Below are 24,579 nucleotides of genomic sequence, written 5' to 3' on the forward strand. Positions count from 1 at the left end.
GTTTACTTGTAGCTGAGTCAATTATATATTAATAAATATCTTATACTCTCTTCATCCTTATATTCTAAGTTTCCTTTACAGCCTAGTTCAAGTTTTATCTCCTAAGGTACCAAATGATGTTAGTCACCAAGATTTTATCATCTACCATATTCTTCTAATTTTTGATCCTATATCATAGGCATTGGAATTTATAACTACCTACTACCTAAATTAATCACTCTTTAAAAAATCAATCAGGAGTTCCTGTTGTGGCTCAGCAGAAACGAATCCAACTAGGAACCATAAGGTTGCGGGTTCGATCTCTGGCCTCGCTCAGTGGATTACAGATCCGGCATTTGCCGTGAGCTGTGGCTAGGTGGCAGATGCAGCTCGGATCTGATGTTGCTGTGGCTGTGGTGTAGGCCGGCAGCTGTAGCTCTGACTGGACCCCTAGCCTGGGAACCTCCGTATGCCATGGGTGTGGCCCTAAAAAGCAAAAAAAAAAAAAAAAAAAAAAAAAAATCAGCATATTGTTTATGGTTTAGAACTGATCTAAATCATCACTGTTGGTCTATATCCACTTGGTAACTTAGCATCAATGGAGACTGTGAGCTAAAAAGGAACCTATGGAACTAAGCCAAACTCTACTCAAATTCTAAAGGCAATTTGAGTCATACTCTGCCTCCCTTAGGTGATTGTCTTCTCACTAGAAAACTGCCAATTCAATTCAGAGGCTTAAAACGTGAAGTTAGAGCTTTACGAAAGTATTGGTTATCATAGTATAGTAAGTATTAACACATCATTTTACCTGCCAGTTATTACTATATACATAATTGATATATCTCTGTACATATTTTGGGAGAAAAAAATTTTCTCAGGTGAACAGTATGATTTTTCTTTTTCTCGATAGAAATTCTCAGTACAGGAATTTTACTACTGGTTTTAGTAGAGAGTCAAAAGAGAACTATTTAATCATGAATTTTTAAAAAAATCAAAACATGTCTTTAAGAGAAGACTCCATTCACTCAACTAGACATGATTATATAACACTGAAATAGAATAAATTGTAATGAAAATGCAAAATTGTAATTACATTTTAAAAACAGATAGAATACAAGCCTTTAAGGATAAACGAAAATATATAAGAAAAGGCACACTTTTCAGGCACCACTCTCTTAGGCAACCAATCTATTTGACAAGAGCAAATCTAAAATAGGAGTTTCCAAATGTATTCTTTGGGATAACACTTCTATGAAAGTGATCATCAAAAGCAACTTTATCAACATTCTCTTATTATTAAAACCAACCCATTTATTTGGTTGGTTTGCTTCCTGCCCTTCTGTTACACCCTTTCCAATAAAAAAGATTTTTCATTGCTAGTAATTTCTTCTAGATTTTCTTTAGATGGAAATTATTTTGAGATTAATTTTAATTATAGTTTAGCCTTGTAGTCATTTGTTCACCTACTCAGACCCGTAATAATAATAGGGTTGAATTAGAGTTATAGTTTTATTTTTATTACTCACCTATCACACCAATGGTATACAGAGAGGAGGAGAGAAAACCCAAATCAACAAAATTGATGGTAAAACTGTGAAACATCTGCTAATGGCTGTGTTCATTCCCTGACGAAAGGGGTCTACAACATAGCTACTACCATTTAAAAACTCTATGCTCTATTTTGTTGAACAATTCGTCAAGAGTGAGAGAAAGGAAACAAGGAGTTTTACCACGACATAAGTGGAAATCATTTAAAAGCAGGCAATGTACAAAGAGATTTATAGTACAAAGAGACCTTCCAGAAACCTTTTTAAAAAAAATAGCAATAGTTTTTACTTCATTACCAACTGCTCTGCCATCCATCTGCAATCGCTTTTAAAAGCTTTTTTAAAGCATACCTAGAATTTCATTTTGCTTCAATAATCTTCGTTGTGAAGACTTCCTGAGACAAAGACTTTCTCACAGCTTCACTAACTTGTTTTCAACTCTCTTACAAGACAAAGGAACTTAAATAACAAAGAAAACTCAAAATGAAGACCAATAAATTACAAAAATTAAACATGGCATGGAGAATACAGAATGATGATGTGACTAGTATTTTCTAAATGGCATTAATTTCATACCAATATCCTACTCTCTTTCAGCTGTTTCTTATACAGACTCTTTTCCCAAGCTCAAAACCACAAAGTAGAATCTTTATACACTATAGTTTAAGGCCAGGTGTTGACCTGGGAATCTAATTTACTTTGCTAAAATTGGAAAATCAAATTCCTCTTCCCAAATATCCCTATCTAGAATACTATAAAATCAGTTGTTCAATAAAATTTGACTTTATGTCCTCTATTATCCTCTCCAAAATTCTACAGGCTCCACTTAAGTCAGAGAGAGGGTTCTAACCCACAACTCATTTTTTTCTTTCCAAGTTACACATAACTTTTGAATTTAGAAATGGCAGAAAATATCTTTTATTCAACTTTCTTAAGTCCTCATATTGTTCAAGGTGAAAAACTTTGATATTAGAGGTGTCCTCACAACGACTCCGCTCTTTCGATAAACAGGTGCCTAAACTTTATTATGCCCATATACTTTATACTTTTCAGATTATAAATGATATAATTATAGCACAGCTTGTCAAATTTATTGCCTGATAAGTCAAAGGAATCTCTGAATCTTGGAGAGTTCTACAGTTCAATTTTTTGCATGAGTTCTCCTTTTGTAGAACAGTTGTTGAAAAGGAGATTCATAATTTCAGTCCACTCTTTACTGTGAATTCCAAAGTTAAATTAAAATGTGGTAGAAACGTAACCTAGTACGTATTTTTAATTATTTTATACTTGAAAAGATTAGACTAAACTGTGCTCGTCAACTTTTTTTAATCATGAAAGGAGTAAAATAGTAAAGTTTTTCAAGTGACCACAAAGTAATGACCAAATAACATTTACCTTACTTATTCTGTTGTTCAACAAACATGTGCAGATGAAATCCAAAACATTCTATTACACTAAATTATACTGCTGTCAATGAATGTGCTTAGCCTTTATACCACAGGGACAAAGTGGTACGAAAATCTATCAAATTTTTGAGTCCAAATATTTTTAATATTTGCACATTTGTCTTTAATGCTGAAATATTTAATTAACAATATAATAATCAAAATATTTTATACAATGTAGTCAGAACTTGGCTCTTAGTTATGTTGTAGTTGTATAAATGGTACAAATGACTTCCTTGAGTTTTAACGTCTTCATCCATAAAAAGAAGATAATATTTAGCTGGCAGCTGAGCATTACATAAATTAACAGAGATAAACATCTTGCAATGTTTCCTACACCAGACACTGCTCAAGGTTCTGGGGATATGGTCATAAGTACAAACATAACAAACAAGATTCCTGTCCTCACAGAGGAGGAGAAGCAGGTTAAGCTGACTGAGAAGGAGAGACAGGAGGAAAATGAGACATTACATCTGTCAAAACTCATTATACACATACAACTGGTGATATTTATTGCATGTCCATTATACCTCAATAAATCTAATTTCTAAAAAATGCATATGGGGAGGAAGACAAGATGGCAGAGCAGAAAGACTTGAGTTCACCTCCTCACATGAAAATACCAAAATCACAACTGAACTGCTGAACAACCACTGACAAAAAAGACTGGAACCTACCAAAAAAGATATCCTATTCCCAAAGACAAAGAAGAGTCCAGAATAAGATGGCAGGAGGGGGCACTTTCATGATATAATCAAATCCCCTACCCACAGGAGGGTGACCCGTAAACAGGAAAATAATTATATTGCAGAGGTTCTCCCGCAGGTGTGAGGATTCTGGGCCCATGTCAGGCTCCCCACCTGGGTGTCTGGCATTGGGAGAAGGAACCCTCAGAGCATTTGGTTTTGAAGGCCAATGGGGCTTGAGTGCAGGAGCACCACAGGACTTGGGAAAACAGAGACTCCACTCTTGGAGGGCACACACAAAGTCTCATGTGTACTGGAACCCAGGGCAAAGCAGTGACTCCATAGAAGCCTGGGCCAGACCTACCTGTGGATCTTGGAGATAAACATCTTGGGGAGGCAGGGGTTGGCTATGGATTACTGTGGGGGCAAGGACATTGGTGGCAGAGCAGCAAGGAATAATCACCCATGTGAGCTCTCTCCCTGAACCTGTTGTTTTGGTCCCACCCAACTGTCTGCAGGCTCCAGTGCTGGGATACCTCAGGCCAAACAACCAAAGGTGGGAATACAGCTGTACCTATTAGCAGACAGGGTGCCTAAAGTCATTCTGATCTCATAGCTACCTCTAAACATGAACCTTGACATGGCCCTTCCCACCAGAAGAACAAATCCCAGCTTCACCCACCAGGCAAGCAGGCACCAGTCCCTCCTACCAGGAAGCCTGCTCAAGTTCCTGGGCCAACCTCAACCCTTAGGGGGAGACACCAGAAGCAAATGGAACTATGATCCTGCAGCCTGCCTAATGGTGACTGCAACCACAGATAGTTAGACAAAATGTGATGGAAGAGAAATATATTCCAGACAAAGGAACAAGATATAACCCCAGAAGAACAACTAAGTGAAGCAGATATAGATAATTTACCTGAAAAAGAATTCAGAGTAATGATAGTAAAGATGATTCAAGATCTCAGAAAAAAAGAATGTAGGCACATACTGAGAAGACAAAAGAAATGTTTAACAAAGAACTAGAAGATGTAATAAAAAAAACCAGAATTGAACAAAACAATAACTGAATTTAAAAAATATACTAGAAGGAATTAATAGCAGAATGAGACAGAAGACCAAATAAGTGAAGTGGAAGACAGATAGGTGGAAATCACTGCTGCTGCTGAACAGAATAAAGAAAAAAGAATGAAAAGAAACGAGAGCATAAGAGACCTCTGGGATAACATTAAATGCACCAATATTCACATTATAGGGGCCCAGAAGGAGAAGAGAGAGAAGGAGCCGGAGAAAATATCTGAAGAGATAATAGCTGAAAACTTTCTTAAAATGGGAAAAGATACACACAAGTCTAGGAAATACGGAGGGATAAACCCAATGAGAGACATGATGAGACACATATTTATCAAATTGACAAAAATTAAAGATAAAGGGAAAAGGGACAAATAACATAAAAGGAAGCCCCATAAGATTATCAGCTAATTTTTCAGCAGAAACTCTGCAGTCCAGAAGGGAGTGGCATGATGTATTTAAAGTGATGAAAGGGAAAAACCTACAATGACTACTCCACCCAACAGGCTCTGGTTCAGATTAGAGGAAGAAATCAAAAGCTCTGGAGTTTCTGTCATGGCTCAGTGATTAACAAATCTGACTAGCATCCATGAGGACACATGTTCAACCCCTGACCTTGCTCAGTGGGTTAAGGATCCGGCGTTGCCATGAGCTACGGTATAGATTGTAGATGCGGCTCAGATCCTGCATTGCTGTGGCTGTGGCATAGGCCAGCAGGTACAGCTCCGATTAGACCCCTAGCCTGGGAACCTCCATATGCCGTGGGTGTACCCCCACCCCCAAAAAAAGCCTTACAGACAAGATAAAGCTAAGAGAACTCAGCACCATCAAACCAGATTTACAACAAATGCCAAAGGAACTTCACTAGACAGAAAAGAAAAGGACACAGCTAGAAACAAGAAAATTATGAATGGGAAAGCTCAATGGTAAAGGCGAACATTACAGTAAAGGTGGGAAATCATCTAAAAAATGTATATGTCATGAAAAACAATTCTTGGAGTTCCCGTCATGGCACAGTGGTTAACGAATCCGACTAGGAACCATGAGGTTGCCGGTTCAGTCCCTGCCCTTGCTCAGTGGGTTAATGATCTGGCGTTGCCGTGAGCTGTGGTGTAGGTTGCAGACGCGGCTCAGATCCCACGTTGCTGTGGCTCTGGCGTAGGCCAGTGGCTACAGTTCCGATTCGACCCCTAGCCTGGGAACCTCCATATGCCGTGGGAGGGGCCCAAAGAAATAGCGAAAAGACAAAAAAAAAAAAAAAAAAAGAAAGAAAAACAATTCTTAAAAGGGCAGAAGAGCTGTTGTAGATAAAAGGAGACTAAGGAGGTGTGACAAGTAAATGCAATGTATGACCTTTGATTGGATTCTGAATCCCTCTCCCCAAAAGCTATAAAGAATATTTTAGGGACAAATATAAAAAATTGAACATATATGAATATATACTGAATATATATTAAACTGTATTGTAGCAATGTTAAACTATGGTGTGGTCATTTTATTGTGCTTATGTAGGAGAACATCCCTTGCTTAGGAGATGCACAATCAAGTATTTAGAGGTGAAGTGTCAAAATATCTACAATTAACGCTTCAATGGTTGTTTTTTTCTGAAAACACATGTGAGTGTAAATAGATAATCAGATAAAGATGAAGCAAATGTGGAAAAGTGTTAACTAGTAGAATCTAGGTAAAGAGTCTCCATATACTCATTGTCTTTCAACTTTTCTGTAGATTTGAAATTTTTAAAAATAAAAGTTAAAAGGACTGAAAAAAAAAAAAAAAAGAGGGAACAGTCAACCATGTCAAATACTGAGAGGTATTGACATAGTTGAGTGGTCAGATAAGATGAAACATTGAGACATGATATTGTCTCCATGACTGGAAAGATACTAGTCATTGGTGCCCTCTTACAAAGGCATTTCAATTGGATCAAAAGCTAGATGAGAGTGAGCAGAGGACAGAGTGGGAGATAAGCAAATGGAGGCAACAAGTACAGGTAACCCTCTCAAGAGTTTTGCTATGAAAAGGAGCAGAGAAATAGAACGTAGAGTTAAGAGAGTCTCCCTATACCTGAAGTAATATTAAGATATTTTGTATGTTGATGGGGATGATCCAGTAGAGAAGAAACTGATCATTCAGGATAGAAAGGATAAAAATGAAGGCGCAAAACCTTTGAAACTATGAGAGGGGCTAGAATGCAGGCTCCAAAAGGAAGAAGTCCCTTAGATAATAATAATAATGATCACAATGACAATAGTGACAAAGTTAGTTAACATAGTGAGTAACCTGAAAACAGCCAGGCACTATTCAAAGCAATTTTTTTTTTTTTTTTTTTTGGGCTGCACCCAAGGCATGTGAAAGTTTCAGGGCTAGGGATCATATCCAGGCCACAGCAGTGACCACACCAGATCCTTAACCATTAGGCCACCAGGGAACTCCCTAAAGCATTTTTGCTCATTTAACTCACACAAATCTAAGAGGAAGGTATTACTAATATCTCCTTTTACAGGAAGCTGAGGTACACAAAAAAGTTAATTAACTTGCTCAACTATAAGTAGCAAAGCTGGGATTTAGAACTCAGTGGAAGAGACTTTTCTCCTAGTGCCATTAGAAGGAAGGCATTTGTGGGTGTAGATGCAGCTGGGCTGCTGGTAGTGGAATGATGGGGTAGCTCTTATATGATTACATCTATTTTCTCAATGTAGTGTTTGATGAATTCGTCAGCTGAGAGGTGGGGAGAGTGGATGTTGGAGATTTGAAAAGAAAAGGTAAGAAATTCCTGTTTCAAAGAGAAGGCAAGTGAATGTACCAGCTATGACAGGCTGTATTGAATGCTCCTTTGGAATTAACGGTCATAAATTTAAAGTGAATCTACTTGATCTGCATGGATGATATTTTGTAATAATTTTCAGCTGCTTAAGAGCAGACATATACAGAATAACTGGATTTAACTAGAGTGAGATTTTTACAGACAAGTGAGACTTAAGCAGAAAAAGGAGACAGGGAGGGTAGATTGCAAGAGAGTAGTGATTGTATGGGACATGTAATGTAGGCTGGGTAAAGAGGAATGTAGCCATTATGGATGGAATGGACACAGAAAAGCGGTAGGGTCAGAAGACTGGAGATTTGTGAGGTCAGAGAGTAGTTGGAATATGTGTATTACAGCAGGAGAGCAAGTAACAGAGTGGGATGCTTAAAGAGATTTCAAAGGCAGTGCCACTACAATGATAATGAGGTCTAGAGTATGATTGTGTGGATGGGAGGCTGAGGTAGTGCAGAATAAAAGATCAAAAGAAGCCACTGTGCAGGATAGGTCCTCTATGTAGATGTTGAAATTTGCATGGCAAAGAGTTGACAAAAGCAGTGGGGAGTCATCAGTGAAGGTGGGGTAGTAGATAGCAACAAAGAAGGGTAAGAGGAATGTTACACACTTGAAAGATGTTAGGGAGACTGAAGAAGAAAGGAGAGATCATTTGCAAGTTGTAGTGGGGAGCAAGAGTACTACCCACCCCATTTGCAGGCTCAGAGGTGTATGAGGTGGAGAAGAAAAATCAAACTCTAATTTGAGAAGCAGCCTCCATAGAGCAAGAAGGTGAAAGGACTTTTCAGAAAAGAGACTGAGGATGCAGCACAATACTAGATGCCTGATAATATACTCAAGCATTTCTTTTTTCTTTTTACAGCTGCACCTGCAGGCCTACACCACAGCCATGGCAACATGGGATCTAGCCACATCTGCAGCCTACACTACAGCTTATGGCAGATCCTTAACCCAGTGAGCAAGGCCAGGGATTGAACCTGAATCCTCACTGACACGTAATCCCGCTGAGCCACAACAGAATTTCCTCGGTCACTATTTCTCAAATTTGAATCTCAACTTTTCTAATTGCCTACTATATCCTAAAAAGGTAAACAAAACATAACTTATTTACAAAGAAATCCAAACCAGATTAGAAAGAAAATGATTCTCTAGTTATTGTATTTTTTCAAATCCATGAAAAGGCTCATTTTCAAAAATTAGCCCCCTGGCCAAGATAATCAAAGTCAAACAGCATCTTCTTGTTCTTAGATTAGCACAGATAGCTCACTGTTATGCAAAAGAATGCCTGGTTTTATTTTATAAGAACCTGAGATCAAAACAACAAAATCAAGTGAAGTCGGCCTTGTTGAAGCTTAGACCAGAGCTTTTCTGAGCATAAACTGACCAAAAGTTAAATCTATTATGGTTCAAGCAGAGAAATCTAGGTACCTATAGAATAAGAATAAATATTTCCTAAGTATATTCTTTGGAGTATATTACACTTTGGAATATGCTGTTCCACTTGAAGTTGTAATATGATGGGTTCATGAAATCTTCAGAAGTATGCCTTTATTGAAGGCATACTTCTATATTCTATATTCTATATTCTTTGAACATATTCTATATTCTTTGAAAATTCTATATTCAAAACATTCAAAACATTCAAAACATATATTCAAAACATTCTATATTCTTTGAAAGATTAAGAAAATATCATAATTCTTTTATGCTTTAACAAAAAATGTCTTATTTTATGTATATAAAGCTGCCTCCTAAGAAGTTCTGACAAGCTGTCTGTACATAGCTAATTGAAATTCTATAGTCCTCTGTGGTCTCAAAATGTACAACAGGTATCTAATACTTTTCCTCTAAGACTAAATTTTATTGGACTCTACCTAGAATCCTAGGGTTTTGTTTTATAATTGTATTTTGTGGCTTAATCATGATCATCAATCAGAATGTGGACTGGTTAAAATGTAGATAATAAGCTCAAAGGGCTTTTCAGTTTTGTCTTAGTCATTAAACTATGAGGTTCTCATTACCAGACAGAAAATTTACCAGTGGTTCTATTACACCACATAAGTGGACTTGAGGAGGGACAGCCAATCCTCTTAGTTTCATTAGAACCTAGTATGATGTGTCAGAGAAAGCAATTAGTCAACAATATACACTATGCTCCTTTATAACATGCAGCTGGCATTGGGAGTGAGCTATTGCTCTTTTCCATGAAGAATCCAGCTGGAAGTCATCTCTTTATTAAACTTCTTTAGTACTCTGCTTATTCCTTATGGGACTTTATTTTTGGAGTACAGTGACTGCTGTGCACATTTTATTTCTCTTCCTAAACTATTAAGCAAGTACACTATGCCTTAACATCTTTGGCTTCTCTTGGAATGTTATAGTATTATTTGTATTTGTATTTAATACCCATCACTAGTGCTAGAACAAAATGCAATAGTAATACTATCAATACCAAATTCATCAGTATTATAGGTTAAAAATAAATAGGCTTCTGAGGATTGGTCTAGGAATCATATCACCATTTATATAATATAGGAAACTGCTTTGAGTTCCAAAAACCTAACCTACAAATTCTTAGAACACAGCAGATACTTCTTAAATAGCATGTATAATCAGAAAGGACCCAGACAACAAGTATACAGATGAGTAAAGATGTTGACTTTCCCAATTTTGTAAATAAGAGAGAATGAATTTTTCTTTCAAAAATGTAGTAATTTAAAAAATAACTTTAAACCTTTTAATTTAAAAAAAAGTATAGAAATTTAAAAGTAACATTTTGTGAAAACAGTAGGAAATTGTTTCAAAATTAATGCATGGATATATTACCAGACCAAATGAATACTTTAAGTGTTTTTAGTTAATCCAGATAATCTAGGTTAAACAAAGCAATCCCATGTCATTCATAAATCAAAAGTTCAACTTACCATTTATGTTTATTGCTGGCAATACAATTGACATCTTTGGTCTTGTGGTCTTGTTATGGGTGGTAGCTGGTAATAGCAGGTGATCCTAAGATTAACAAAGAACAATTTGTTACACATACAATTGGCTCAGTCCTATAACAAGCCAAATTCAGAGTTTCGAAGATGCCAACATTTCATTGGGATGAGAAAAAAAAAATGACAGTTATTTGAATCTGACTGCAGGGTAATTTACTACAAATCATTTTATGATTCATTCATTCATAATGCAATAAACATTATGATTTACTGAGTGACTATCATTACCAAGTATTATGTAGTATTCTTGGAATACTCCTAGGTTCTGATAGCTCATATGTTGCAGTATACTATAAAGAGTACTGGTCAAGCATTCAGAACAGAGGGATTTTAATTCTAGTTCAGCCATGGAATAGCTGTAAGATCTGGATCTACTTTCAGTCCTAAAAACAAGGTGGCTAGACTAGATAATGTCCCAAGATACTGATATTACCTATCCAACAGAGTCATTTCAAAACTTCTTTTTAAAAGAAGAGGAATATTGCCCCACCAAAAAAAATTCTGATCCCAAATTATCAATATATAAAAGAATCTTGCCTGCTTAGCCTCTTCTCCCTTTGAAGCAGCCACAGTGCTAGACTTCTTTTTGGTAAGCAATAGGTATATACTACTAAAGAAGATGTAAAATTCTTGCCTTTAAAAAGTACACAGCTTCATGGAAGAGTTATATATATAAATGCATCCCTAGCACAATTACATAGTTCTAAATGTAATACTGTCAACTTCTGATCATCTTTAAGTGACTCAGGGCATCTGAGGTTTCTGGTTTCCAACCACACAAAAACTGAAGTAAGAATGAGCCAAGAGGAGTTTGGCTTCAAAAAGGGGGAAGTATGAGTGTTTTGGAAAAGGTATGTACATCTGTAGGTATTCCAAAGCTGACTGTAAATAACTTACGAGTTTGATGTTAATTATTATTTTCAATAACTCCGCTTTTTCCTAGCAAAAACATGGGAATTGTCATAGCAAAAAGGAAAAAAATGTGCACTAGTGTTTCCATTTAAGGGAATGTGGTTAAAATGGAAAGAAAGCCAACCCTCAGTCTAACTCCTCTTGCTTTCTTTCTTGTTCCTTTGTTCATTTGTTTCATCATTCAATAAACTTTCTATATAGAAGGACACATCAAGTAGAATTTGACATAGCTGAGTGATGAAAATTCAATGCAACTTAGTTCAAAATCAATATTACTATGAAATGTAATTAACAGCAGAGCTAAGAAAAAACCTAGACTGCGAAAAACAAACTGAAATTAATGTACATGAACAGAACTGTACAGAAAACATTTCTAGTATCTGCTTGCTCTTTGTCTAATTCAAGGCAATATCTCCATGAGAACAAGTTTTTTTAAAAAGAGGGGGAAGATGAGTGATTGTTCTGTTAGAATTCCAGCATTGCAGCATAGGAGGGTTTTTTTTTTTTTTTTTTAAGTGCATTGTTAGACACAAAGATCACACATCTCTGAAGTAAGATAACATATGGTGGCCAAGACAAAACAAAATTTGCCGATCTTCATGCCATGAAAATTATAAATAGCTGAACTCCTATAATTAAAATATTGTTTCAAGATCACCAAAATTGAATGAGAAAACAAACCAACAAACTTACAAGCCCCCAATTAAGGCTACTGTAAAAATAAACACACTTAGATTCCATTGGTCATGGGTTAAGGCCAGGCTCAGAATTAAATCTGAGTTTCCTGCTAAGATCTAGATGTTACATTAAACATTTAAAACATGATTTTCTTAACATAATGCCTCCTACTTTCTCTCTTCATTAAATTTCTAACAAAGTAGTTACTTTTACAACAGAAAACCAAAAAAATTATTAATTTTGAAAAAGAAAGACCACATTTTGAATGCATAAAAACTATTACAGTTACCCTGCCTTATATCTAATTATTAAAAGTTCTCAAACTGGGGGGGAAACCTATAATTTAAAGTGCTTTTTTACCAAAATTCCTATAAGTTAGAATTACAGGGAATCAAAGCTGGTATACTACAAACTCTGTGTTTATTTTATATTACAAAAATAATTTATACATACACACACCTGGGACAGGGTAGTTGCTTCACTTAGCATTTACTTTGACTTCCTCAAATGCTTCTTGCCACAATAATGAATTTTCAATCACTTTTTCTCTCCAACTGTGTTCATCCCACTCTTTTTTATGGCATTTTACTAATTCTATTAGTGACATCTCCAGAAACAAAGGAGTCAATCAACAAATATTCATTGACTTCTTACCATTAAGAAAAAATTTACTAGGTATAGTGACCTGCCATGTATTCACATTGTGCTACAGAAGATATTTTCTTTTAAAGAACATAAATTCAGGCTTTTATTGTGTCAGGGAAAGAATGCCAATTGTGGCAGAAACAGTCGTTTGTGGCCAAGTGTCTGCTTTCCCTTCTATAACAGAGTAGAAATAGAATCTTCCATATTTAGTTGGACACAAAGCCACCGAGAATAAACAATATTCCCTTGCAACCAAATGAAGCCATACATTCAAATTTTGGTCGGTGGTCTGTCAAGAGAAATGGTGCATGCAACTTTGTCAAGGGGGTGATGGTGGAAGGCAACCTCCCTCCTTCCCTTTTCTCTTCCCTGCTAGCTAGAATGCAGATAATGTGACTGTGAGATCTGGAGGAGCTATCCTGGACTGTGAGATGGAAACTGCAATCTGAGGATTATGGAGCAACAAGATAGAAGGAGCTGGGAACAGTGATGATCAAGGAGTTACTGTAAGACCTCTAGAACTTACATATGGGAGAGAGACAAACTTCTAATCTGTCTCAGCCACCATTATTTTGGATTTTCTGTCACTGAGTACTAAACCTAGTAGTTATAAATTTGTGAAATACTATTAATGGTGTTTATTCAAGAGAAATCTCAGTAAGGGTTAAAGTAATCGGAGATAGCTTTACTCTTTTTAACAGCATAAAAGAACCCATATTTGTTATCTAGCCTCCGTGATGTATTTCCTTCCAAACCCCCTTTCTTATTTATTAAAGAACTTGTACAGGAAATTCAATCCTGGAACAGTACCAGTACAATTAGATGAATGAACAAAACTCTTTTCAATTAATATACTCTAACTGCAACAAAGGTGAAGCTACTTAAAAATAAAAAGCAGAAAAAAGATGTTGCCATAGAGACATATATGATATGTTTTGCCACTGTCATTCAAAACTATGTCACTAACTTTAAGATATCTTCAAATGGACTCCTAAAAAGCCTTTATAGGACTGAGATACCAAGGGACATCTTCAGGGGGGAAACTATGTGGACAAATATTATAATCAACACTTTGTTATTTTTATTCCCAGAGGAAGTTAGAGAAACACTGGTGGGAAAATACCAAAACATTTCACTATGAGAATAAAGCATCAGTTTTCCAATGTTATGCAATACTGTGCATGAGAAAACACACTATTTTCATACAGTTCTCTCAATCCCCTCTTTCAAGCACTTTGTTAAAAAGAGATAAAATGTTAGTGCACAATACAGCATCCTGTCTCTTCTCTTTTTAAGAGTGCTAAAGCACTGGAGACTAACTTATCCAAAAGAATAGGGCCATATTTGCTCAGCTAAAGGTTATGATAATAAAACACAATAAAATTGAGGTCCTACTAAATGCTCATTCCACTTATGTATGTAGAGTAGAAACTGACCTCAACTTAAGCCAACTTACTAGGTTAAATGACCCTTCCTATTCCTCCCCCTATAAAACTTACTAACTCATGCCCTTAGCACACTGAACACTCATAATTAATTGTGTATTTTTCCAAAACTACTTTTGCTAAGTGTGTTTGTTACTAATTGTGTAATTTAATAAAATACAACATAACTGATAAAAATACAGAATGTAAAGAAGAGCGCTGGGAGTGTAGTTTATGTAGGAAAGACAATGTGGAATGCTAGTAGACCTGGACTCAAAAAAAATTGCCTTACCTTGAAACTTGACTAATGAATGCACATTTACATAATTAAAGGAAATAAAATATACATACATATCTTTTGTATACATACATACACACATCTTTTAACAAAAATGATCTCCCACTTTACACCATTTTGTTAACTAAACAACATATTATCCGTTAGTCTCTACCGTACTTGGTGAAACAGCTTTTCTTATATTAGGAAACTCTGGCTCAAGGCTACAGCCCTTTACTTTGGATAGAAAGGATTTAATATTTAGTATTTAATATTAACCATGTCCCATAGGGATGAGGGAAACTTGGTCTGCAACACGCTGCACTGGTGATAGTAAGCAGTTTTCACTTAGACCAACATGAACCTCTATCAGTCAAAAAGTTTTATAAATCAGGCCCGCATTAATAACAATGGCCTCTTGACATTTTATATTTGATCCATAGCCACTGGATTACAGGGATGGGGCTGATTTTCCAACACAGAAAATTGTTAAAATCCAGATAAAAAATAAAAACAGCATTTATCCACATTTAAAAAAATAGCTTTGTAATTAATTTTCTCTAATCTATTTTCCTTTCCTAGAGAGTTTTGTTTCTACTATCACTACCTCATTTACCTTACCAAGTATCTTTCAAGCTGCCAAACAAGTTGAAAAGCATATCAAACCTTAAAAATAAAAGGGCCAAAGCAGTCATTAAAAGTAGCCCTTTCAAAGTTATTTATCAAATTCACAACATGCTGAATTAATGTTATTTTCTAGTAGTTATACTGAAATGTGTTCATTCAAAGCAATTAAAAAGCAAAGGCAATTAGGAAATTTGAAATCATTAAAATACATAAACACACATAGTGACATATCCTGAAAACAAAAATTGTAAAAAAAATTCAGTAGTAGTAAAATTAAGTAGAGTGTAATCATTTAAAAGTTTATCAAAATGTCTATGATGTAGAACTTCCCATCATAGTAAAAACATAAGCAAAGTATATTACTCATCCCCGAACTAGAAACAGTTAAATAGAAATAACTAATATGAATGCAGTATTTGTGCCACTAATGTATGCAATAAAACTACAGACTAATAAAAGGAAATGTAAAGTTTGCATCTGCACCATTAGTATTCATGATAGCCAGAGGAAGAATAAATCAAAGCTTAGTGCACAACAGATGGCCCGAGAGTAAGCCAAGGTTTACATTTTGAGAAGAGGAAAATTTTGACACTAAATTCAAATCTAAGAATGCGGGCAAGTTCACCAGAGGAAAAATCAGCTTGATATCCTAATAAGTGCAAACTCAAGTTTTGCACTACGACATAGTTCTCATATCAAACTCTACAGGAAGTCCCCAAAACTGCCCAACTGACCTTGAACTCCCCTTTTATTCACACAAAAAGGTATACAACTGAATCATCCAAAATTGTCATTTTTGTGAGTTAAATCTCAGTAATTTCATAATGTTCAACCTAGTACTTATATGTGTCTCTTTTTTAAACCTGGAATTAATTTTGAGTTTCATGGTCAAAATTATTCCTTGCAAACTTTCCCAAGAATAAGACAGTAGCCTCCAAATCTTTCTTCTCTCTTGACGAGAGTTTCAGGAAAAGTGTTTCTAAACCAGGGTAGGATTGTTTTCCCTAAAGAAAGCTCTTAGATAAAATGCTGGTTATGTGTCTTTGACTTCATAATACTTCATTCAATAATTTGAGGTCATCAAACTTCAAAACTTTGTCATCTATGATACAGAGCTTTTTCAAAGGCTGGACTGTATGTGATTTAGGAAAATATATTAGGACCCCTGAAACGTGTTATCAATCATTTTTTGAGTGGCCAAGAGTGTTGACAATCCCAAAAAGCCTTTTATAAAGGAAAAAGACCAAACACTAAATTTTGATTTAACCATATGAGAGTTTGTCAGACATAATGTTTATAAGATGTTTCATTTTTAAAAACTGACCTTACTCAGGACTACTGTCAGGAAGTAAATTTCTTGAGAAATAACTTGCATCCTACAGATATGCTATGAAAGCAAAGCATGGGGAAGGGACAGAGGGAGAGTTGGAGGCTACAGCATCTTGAGTCAACAAGTTTTCTGAGAAAAGAGATTAATTAGGAAACACTTCAAGGAAAGTTAAATATAGATATCTAAGAGAATTACTTTTTGTTGGGAAAAAATGGGGGAAATATTGGGTTGAAACCAAAAAAAATCATTTTTTTAAAGTTCTAGGCAGAGGCCATGGGAATGGGGTAAACTTGTACAAGAGTAGACTCAAATGTTCCATGTGTTTAAGTAGGGGGATAGGAATATGAGGAGACATTATTCTAGCTAATTCCTTCGTATCAGTGATTCTACAATCTTCTAAAGGTAGAAGAGGGGGCCTACTTAATTTATATTTCTAAAGGAATCTCTTCTAGCGTGATTCTTAGTGCCTGGATATTTCCCTGGTCTTCTCTAAAGATCTTGATCCTTTTCTTTCCAAAGCGATTTTGATCTTGGTTTCACACAGTGGAATAGGAAGGACTATAAAATATCTGTAAAGTACATTTTAGGAAAGATTGGGCTTGACAAGGCAAATAACAAGGTGAAAAAAAAATATGTTCCTTAAATTTCTTTTAACTCCCTTAAAATTTTAATTCATAATCTTTAATAATCCAATTTATCTACCTTAGTGGACAAATTTTCTCTTGGGCTCCTGTGTTAGCAAAACAGCCAGACTAAACACTTGTCTATACTGGAAACTGAGCTTTGTTGCCAGCTGCAGTCCTTTCTCAGGAGGGAGATATGATACTATATAGACCTGTTCCATAATCCAGAGAGATCTCTTTTTGTATCATATAGGTATACTTTCCAGAACTTAGTATAGTTCTTTTTATTCTCATCATAAATAGAACAGCAAGTTCTCAGTTTCCATTCAGTTTTAAAGTGAATTTTTCAGAAATAACGAATTTGTGGAAAAATTTAAAATTTTTGTTTTCATTGGTCAAATACTGTTCTAGAAAGGACTTCAGCTAAATTTCAGGTAGAAATCACTTAAAAGGCAAAGTACAGTATAACAGTATTAATTTTAACTTCGGTAATAATTAGGATCCCATAGAAAGCAGTTAGTCTTATGCTCAAAAGAAGCCAGGATCAAAAGTGGACTTGGTAACAGTAGCAAGTTCCTCTGAAACAGAAGTTCTTAACAAAGGATATGTATCAGAATCACCTACAAGACTTTACAATATAAAAACCTAGGTTCCCTACTCCCCACAAAGAAATTGATACAGTAAGTCTGAGGTGGGCCAAAATATTCCGTTTTATCTGGTTTAAACAAGTATCCCTGGTGATTCTAATGCAGACAGTTCCAGGACACCACTATGCAAGCAGTGGTCAGCAAGACACGGAGATAAGGAGAGTGAACTCTGGACCTGTACCTCCTGGACTTAAATTCTGCCTCTACCGACTAATTTTTAGCTGTAGGATCTAGAGCAAGTGCCTTGATCTCCCTAAGCCCTTGTTTTCTCATCAGTAAAATAGGGACAATACCTACCACATGGACTGTTAGTAAAGACTGAACAAGTTAATACTTTAAAGCACTTGGAATAGTGACTTGGTACACAGAAAGCACTAATAGAAGTGTTTGAGGAGTTCCCATCGTGGCTCAATGGGAACAAATCTGACTAGTATCCATGAGGACGCAGGTTCGATCCCCGGCCTCGATCAGTGGGTTAAGAATCTGGTGCTGCTCCACCCAGAATGGCCATCATCAAAAGGTCTACAAACAAGAAGTGCTGGAGAGGGTGTGGAGAAAAAGGAACCCTAGTACACTGTTGGTGGGATTGTAAATGGGTGCAACCACTGTGGAAAGCAGTATGGTGATTCCTCAGAAAACTAAAAATAGAACTACCATTTGATCCAGCAATCCCACTTCTGGGCATCTATCCAGAGAAAACCACGACTTGTAAAGACACATGTACTCCAATGTTCATTGCAGCATTCTTTTCAATAGTCAAGGCATGGAAACAACCTCAATGTCCATCGACAGAGGAGTGGATCAAGAAGATGTGGTACATATACACAATGGAATATTACTCAGCCATTAAAAAGAACGAAATACCAGCATGTTTTGCAACATGGATGGACCTAGAAACTATCATGCTAAGTGAAGTCAGCCATACAGTGAGACACCAACATCAAAAGCTTTCACTGACATGTGGGATCTGAAAAAAGGACAGACTGAACTTCTTTGCAGAACAGATGCTGACTCACAGACATTGAAAAACTTATGGTCTCCGGAGGAGACAGTTTGGGGGGTGCAGGGATGTGCTTGGGCTGTGGGATAGAAATCCTGTGAAATTAGATTGTTATGATCATTAAATAACTACAGATGTGATAAATTCATTTGAATAATAAAATAATAAAAAAATAGGAAATACAGAGGAGAAGCTACCAGAGAGATAACAAAATATTACATTTACTTAAAATTTTAAAAAAATGTAATTGCAGGTTAAAAAAAAAAAAAAAAAAAAAGAGTCTGGTGTTGCTGTGAGCTGTGGTGTAGGCTGCAGATGTAGCGTGGCTATGGTGTAGGCCAGCAGCTACAGCTCCAATTCAACCCCTAGCCTGGGAACCTCCATATGCCGCGCCTAAAAAGACACACACACACACACACACACACACACACACACACAGAGTGTTAGAAATATTTTTTTTAAAGGACCCAAAAGTTTGAGATCAGAGAAGTCCTTGAGGAAATGCAACAGGAAGCATGAGCATGGGCACCAACACTGCTGTCTAGGTTTCTTTCTTTCTATCTCAAAGTTGAGAGCCACTGTCCAGTCTGAATAAAAGAAACTGAGAGTGACAGGCACTTACAAGTGATCCAGACTCCCAAGTCTAGAAATGAAAGCTCTTCATAATTTGGTCCCTACTGATCTGGCCTATTTCTACGGTGACTTCTCATTATTCCTCTTTTCACAAACACTGGTGCCAACTGTCATAAACAGTCTATAAATTCAACAAAGGAAGACACCCTGATATTTCATGCCCTTTACTTTTAAAAAGGGCAGAGGAAAAATAACTAAAGCATAAGAATTCAAAGGTTTTACTCTGTGCTTTTTCTGAGGGTTTTTTTTTTGTTTGTTTTTTAAAGCACTGCTGGATAGTGTGTGGTAGGGGGTGAGATTATAGCTGGAGAGGAGAGTTGGAAGAAGTTACATTTGTTTAAATTTTTTTAAAAAAGCATGAGTTAGCAGGGAAAAAAATCTGGAAGTTGGAAGGGTGGAAAAGAGTTGAATGCTAGCCTGGGCTGAGGCTTTTGTCTGACAGAAGAGAGACTGGGGCAGTGACTCTGTGTGCTTTGGGTGGGGGGGCGGTGCTAGAGGGGCGAGGGGTTGTTTCGCTGTCTATTGTTTGATTTAATATCCCGTTTACAATATCTTCAAGAGACTCCATCAAAGGGCTACATTACTTACCAAGTTTTTGAAATTCTGGATTTGTGTTTCTTTTCGATATGTCACTACACCAAAATTAGTCTTTTAAAAGGGCAAACAAAAAAGTCTAGTTTTATTTGAATTACATAGATAAAGGGTTTTCTCACTCTGTGGGGGGACTTCATAATATTCTTCTAACAAGGAAACACCTTTAAAAATCAAGTTAAATCCTAGTAGCAAAAAAAAAAAAAAAAAAAGGAAAAAACAAAAAAAAAAGGTTATCATAAGCCTAGTTATTTGAAGAATTTGTGCAGCAACTATCTGTAGGACACATGCCTTTCTCTGCTTCCTTCCACTGCCATGTCTCTTACCCCACTCAGTCCCTCAGCTCAGCTTCTGCTAAGGCATGAAGCACTTTTCCCCCAGTCTCAACACAATTTGCTCTTTGGCTTGTGTTATTTTCCTCCTTCTGCCTTCAAAAGGTCACAGCTACTCCTAATATCCATCCAGGTCTAGCTGAGACTAATCTCATCCTTAGAAATGTGCTCCTACTACTAGGTTCAGAAGTGGCGCCTCCATTTGGTTTGACCAGGCTGCCAACATGAATCCCAGTGTAGGTGTTACAGGGGCCCAGAGATCCGAGATGAGAGGATACTGAAGGGCCTATACGATAAGGTATAAAAGCAAGAGAGATCAGAGCCAAGATTTTAATTTGAAATTCTTGATAGTTAATATTGGTAAGGCAAGCTATGGCTTATATTCCTGAGCTTATTAAATAATTTTCATTTTGGTCATGTGAATTTCAAATTATTTTCCCTAAGTCTTCAAGATTTGGTACTTAGTTTTTATAGTACTAGTTGTTGATTTTGGCAATCCAGCATGCCAATAGCTTTTCTACTTGTTGGTATCACCGTTGAGAGGGCTTTTATGAGGGAAATACCTCTAATTACAGAAGCCGGAAGCAGGGGGACACTGCCTCTCTCCCAGATCCCTTGCAGCTAGGGCATGGGCCTAAGTACCTAAGCTTAGTAAGATTCTCCCTTTAAATTCAAAGATTTGGGTATTAGTGAATAAAGACTCAGAGAAATACAAATTATTCATAGCAGTGATGAGAGTCTGCCAAGCAGTGCTAGCAAGCTGTGGGGTATCCAGCAGTGGACTGTCCTAACCTAACTTGAGTTGAGACAATGACTGTGTTCCTGGCTCCTTCCATGTTCCAAGCTGAATTCTCCAATCTTCCATGGAATCTGTGAACTAACAAAAAGCCTTCCAATAAATTCCTTTTCTGCTTAATGTTAGCAGTTTCTACTTCAAGTTACATTAGGTTTCTGATGTTTACAACAAAGAAACATTACTGGCATAGAGCTTTAATTTCATTTCTGACATATTTGATATTGCTAGTTAATGTCTAACCTAACATCTTCCAAAAATACTAATTTTAATTAATCATGGCATTATTTTAGGTAGATAAAAAAATACAATAGATTGAGTCATAAATCAGTGGTCTTCCTTATCTCCCATTTGATGTTCCAAGTAATGAAAACTGACTCTGTTAACAGCATTCTACTTAAATGTCTTCATAAATATTATATTCTAATTGTCAAAGCTATTTGCTTTTATCCACTGCTCACCCTAGATTTCTCTGTGCAGCATCTGACATGAACTTTCTCTCCTCAAATTCTTAGTGCTCATTTCCCTCCAATGCTGTTGTTGCCTTCTCTTCCACCACATCCCATATTATTATAGGTGTTTCTCAGAGGTGAATCTTTTCATTCCATATCATCCCTTGGCATTCCTTTTTTTTTTCTTTTTTCTTTTTTCTTTTTAGGCCTGCATCTGAGGCATATGGAAATTTCCAGGCTAGGGGTCAAATTGGAGCCACAGCTGCCAGCCTGCATCACAGCCATAGCAATGCCAGATCCAAGCTGTGTCTGCTACCTATACCACAGCTCACGGCCATGCCAGATCCTTAACCCACAGGGATCAAATCCACATCCTCATGGAAACTAGCTGGATTCCATGACGGGAATTCCCATCCCTTGCCATTCTCATCTAGTTCCAGGACTTAAAGTACATTTCTGGCTCAAACCTCTCAAAACCTAACTGAAGACCCATATTTAAAACTGTTCATTAAACATCTCCACTGGAATACTCTATAATAGGGTCTTTAAACTACAGTTTATCTTCCTTGTGGTTTCTTATTTTTGTTGACTCATCCATTTCTATTTAGTTATCCAAATAGAAAGAAAATCGTCTTGGACTCATCCATTTTTCTTACTCTCAACACCAAATACACCCCTTTCTCATTCCTGAGCTTAAGTCCCCATTACACCTCTTTTACACCTCTTCTCACTCCTTGGTAGTCTCATTTGGTCTCAGGGTTTTAAATTTTATCTATGCACAGATGACTCCCAAATTTACATTTCTAATCCATTTCATTCCCATGGCCTTGACTCCTATATCCAACTGCCTACTCAATATATCCCCTTGGACATCTTGTAGTTAAAACATCCAAAACCAAGCTCCTGATTTGCTTCTTCAATAGTGTTTCTCATTTCAGGGGCAATGCCATTCTTCTCAGGTGCTCAGGCCAAAAATAATGTAGTATTCTGCCGGAGGCCAGCTCTGGCAGCCAGGGGGTATACATCCCGATCGGAGAGGGACACGGCGTCGGCGAATGTACAATTACGGAGACAGCCTCTTTGTCCCTTCTTTCAGGGCGCTGAACTGCTCAAATTTTATTAGCATAAGTGGTTGATTATATAGACAGTTTTTCACTACAGATTACATCATAGTGTTAAAAGTACATTGGTCAACTATTAGGCTTTGTTTTTTGATCACATGGTACAGTAGCAATTCATCACATTCTAAAATCTTCAACGTAACTAAATTTAATGCGTACAAATCAAGGACAAACAGGTGTAGCATATCATGTGGGAAAGGGGAGACTCAGCACAAACCATCTCATGGCCAGCCAATTCCCACAAGCTGAAGAAGTTACAAACACAAAAAAAAATCTGTCTTTAGACTAGTGTCTACCTTTAAAGCATCCTTGGCAGGGAAACAGTATGAGAAAATACAAATCAGCTTAGCTAGCTACCGCTAAATGTTTCTAAAATCAAGGACAAGACTCACAGCTGGGTTTCTTTTGATCAAGAATAATATATGTCTAACTTCTATAAACCTCATTAAAATCCTAACTCTAAAGTTTACTGTGACTAGTTAGCAGATAAACACTATATATTAAGTTGGATATGAATAGGGAAAAGTCCTTCAGGATGAAATTTCTATTACATTATTATTGTAACTTTGTTAAATCACAAATCACCACAGGAAAATAAGGGTGGGAAATAAGAATAATAAGCAAATAATCAGGAAAGACTGAGGAAAACTGAATAACAAAACAGGAAAAGACTAGGTTACCCGAGAAACAATCCACGTTTTCCAGTGCAAACATGGAAATTGCTTTCCCAGGAAAGCCCCAATTCTTCCCCATAAACTTCAAAATGAGAGCTGTGTAACCTGAGGCCTGCCCTCTACCATTCAGGCAGGCTTTTTATCCTGACCAGAATCCCACTTTCAGCATGCACCATTCAGGCAGGCTTTTATCCTGTCCAGAGGCCCACCTTCGGCTTGTACCTTGTACCGTTCAGGTGAGCTCCCTTTCTTGGTTAGGAACCTGCCTTCAGGTTTTTCTGCCATCAGGCAAAGTCCTTTTTTTGAGTCCCTGCATCTCCTTGGATCCCCGCAGTATTCTTCTCATATTCCACATCCAATCCACCAGCAAAACCTACTGATTCTACTTTCTAAATATATCCAGAATCTAACCATCAGTCCATTGTTCGTATAATTATAATAGCCTCCTAATGGTCTGCCCACTTCTGCTCTTCCCTCCTTAAAATCTTCTCTCATCACAGCAACCAGAATGATCCTGCTAAAATGTACATCAAAATGCTCCAATGATTTCCAATCTCAGAGTAAAATCAAATAACCTCAATGGCTTTTAAAGATGTATATGTTATCATCTGACATCATCCTCTATGGTTCTTTCCCTAATTTTACTCCAGCTATAACAGCCTCCTTTCTTGTTCCTTATATACAAGGAGTATGTTCTTGCCTCAGGGCCTTTACATTTGCTGTTCCCCCTGGAATATCATCTCCTAACATATGGGTATGGCATGTATCTTCACCCCATTCAAATCTTCACTTAAATGTACACTTTTCAGTGAGGGCTTTCCTGGCTACCCTAGTTAAATTGTACAACACATCCCCAACAAAGGTACTCACATCCTTTCACTTTCTGCTTTATTTTTCTCTCCAGCACTGTTATCTGTCTTTATCCTTTACAAGAAAGCTCTACAATAGCTGACATTTTTATGTTTTGTTCATCAGTGAATTCCCAGAATCTATTACAGTCTTTCATACGACAGATATCCAAAAATGGTTCATAATATAAACAAATTAGCTACAGGGGACTTATAATAGCAGCTTTTAACTAGCTCTCTGTCTTAAGGAAGCAAGGGTACCTGAGACCCTCAGCAGGTCTGTAGGGTCAAACTATTTTCATAATAATATCAAGATATTATTTGCCTTTTTTCAATGTTGGAATTTGCACTGATTGTGAAAAAGCAAGGTAAAACTGCTGGGCCTTGGCATGAGTCTAGGTGCTAACACCAAACTATACTAGTAATC

The 24,579-nt window shown here is 36.7% G+C and overlaps 1 protein-coding gene across 6 annotated transcripts in view; it reads right to left on the bottom strand.

The window, feature by feature from the left end:
* ATF6 (activating transcription factor 6) overlaps positions 1 to 24,579 on the bottom strand; it is a 214,878-nt gene that overhangs the window by 53,030 nt on the left and 137,269 nt on the right. For all 6 annotated transcript variants that reach the window (XM_021089515.1, XM_021089512.1, XM_021089510.1 and 3 more), the window contains one exon: positions 10,471 to 10,555. In XM_021089515.1, the coding sequence (XP_020945174.1) occupies positions 10,471 to 10,555 (85 nt within the window). The remainder of the gene's footprint in view (positions 1 to 10,470; positions 10,556 to 24,579) is intronic.

This window comes from Sus scrofa, chromosome 4 (genome assembly GCF_000003025.6).
Source record: "Sus scrofa isolate TJ Tabasco breed Duroc chromosome 4, Sscrofa11.1, whole genome shotgun sequence".
Classification (NCBI taxonomy): Eukaryota; Metazoa; Chordata; class Mammalia; order Artiodactyla; family Suidae; genus Sus; species Sus scrofa.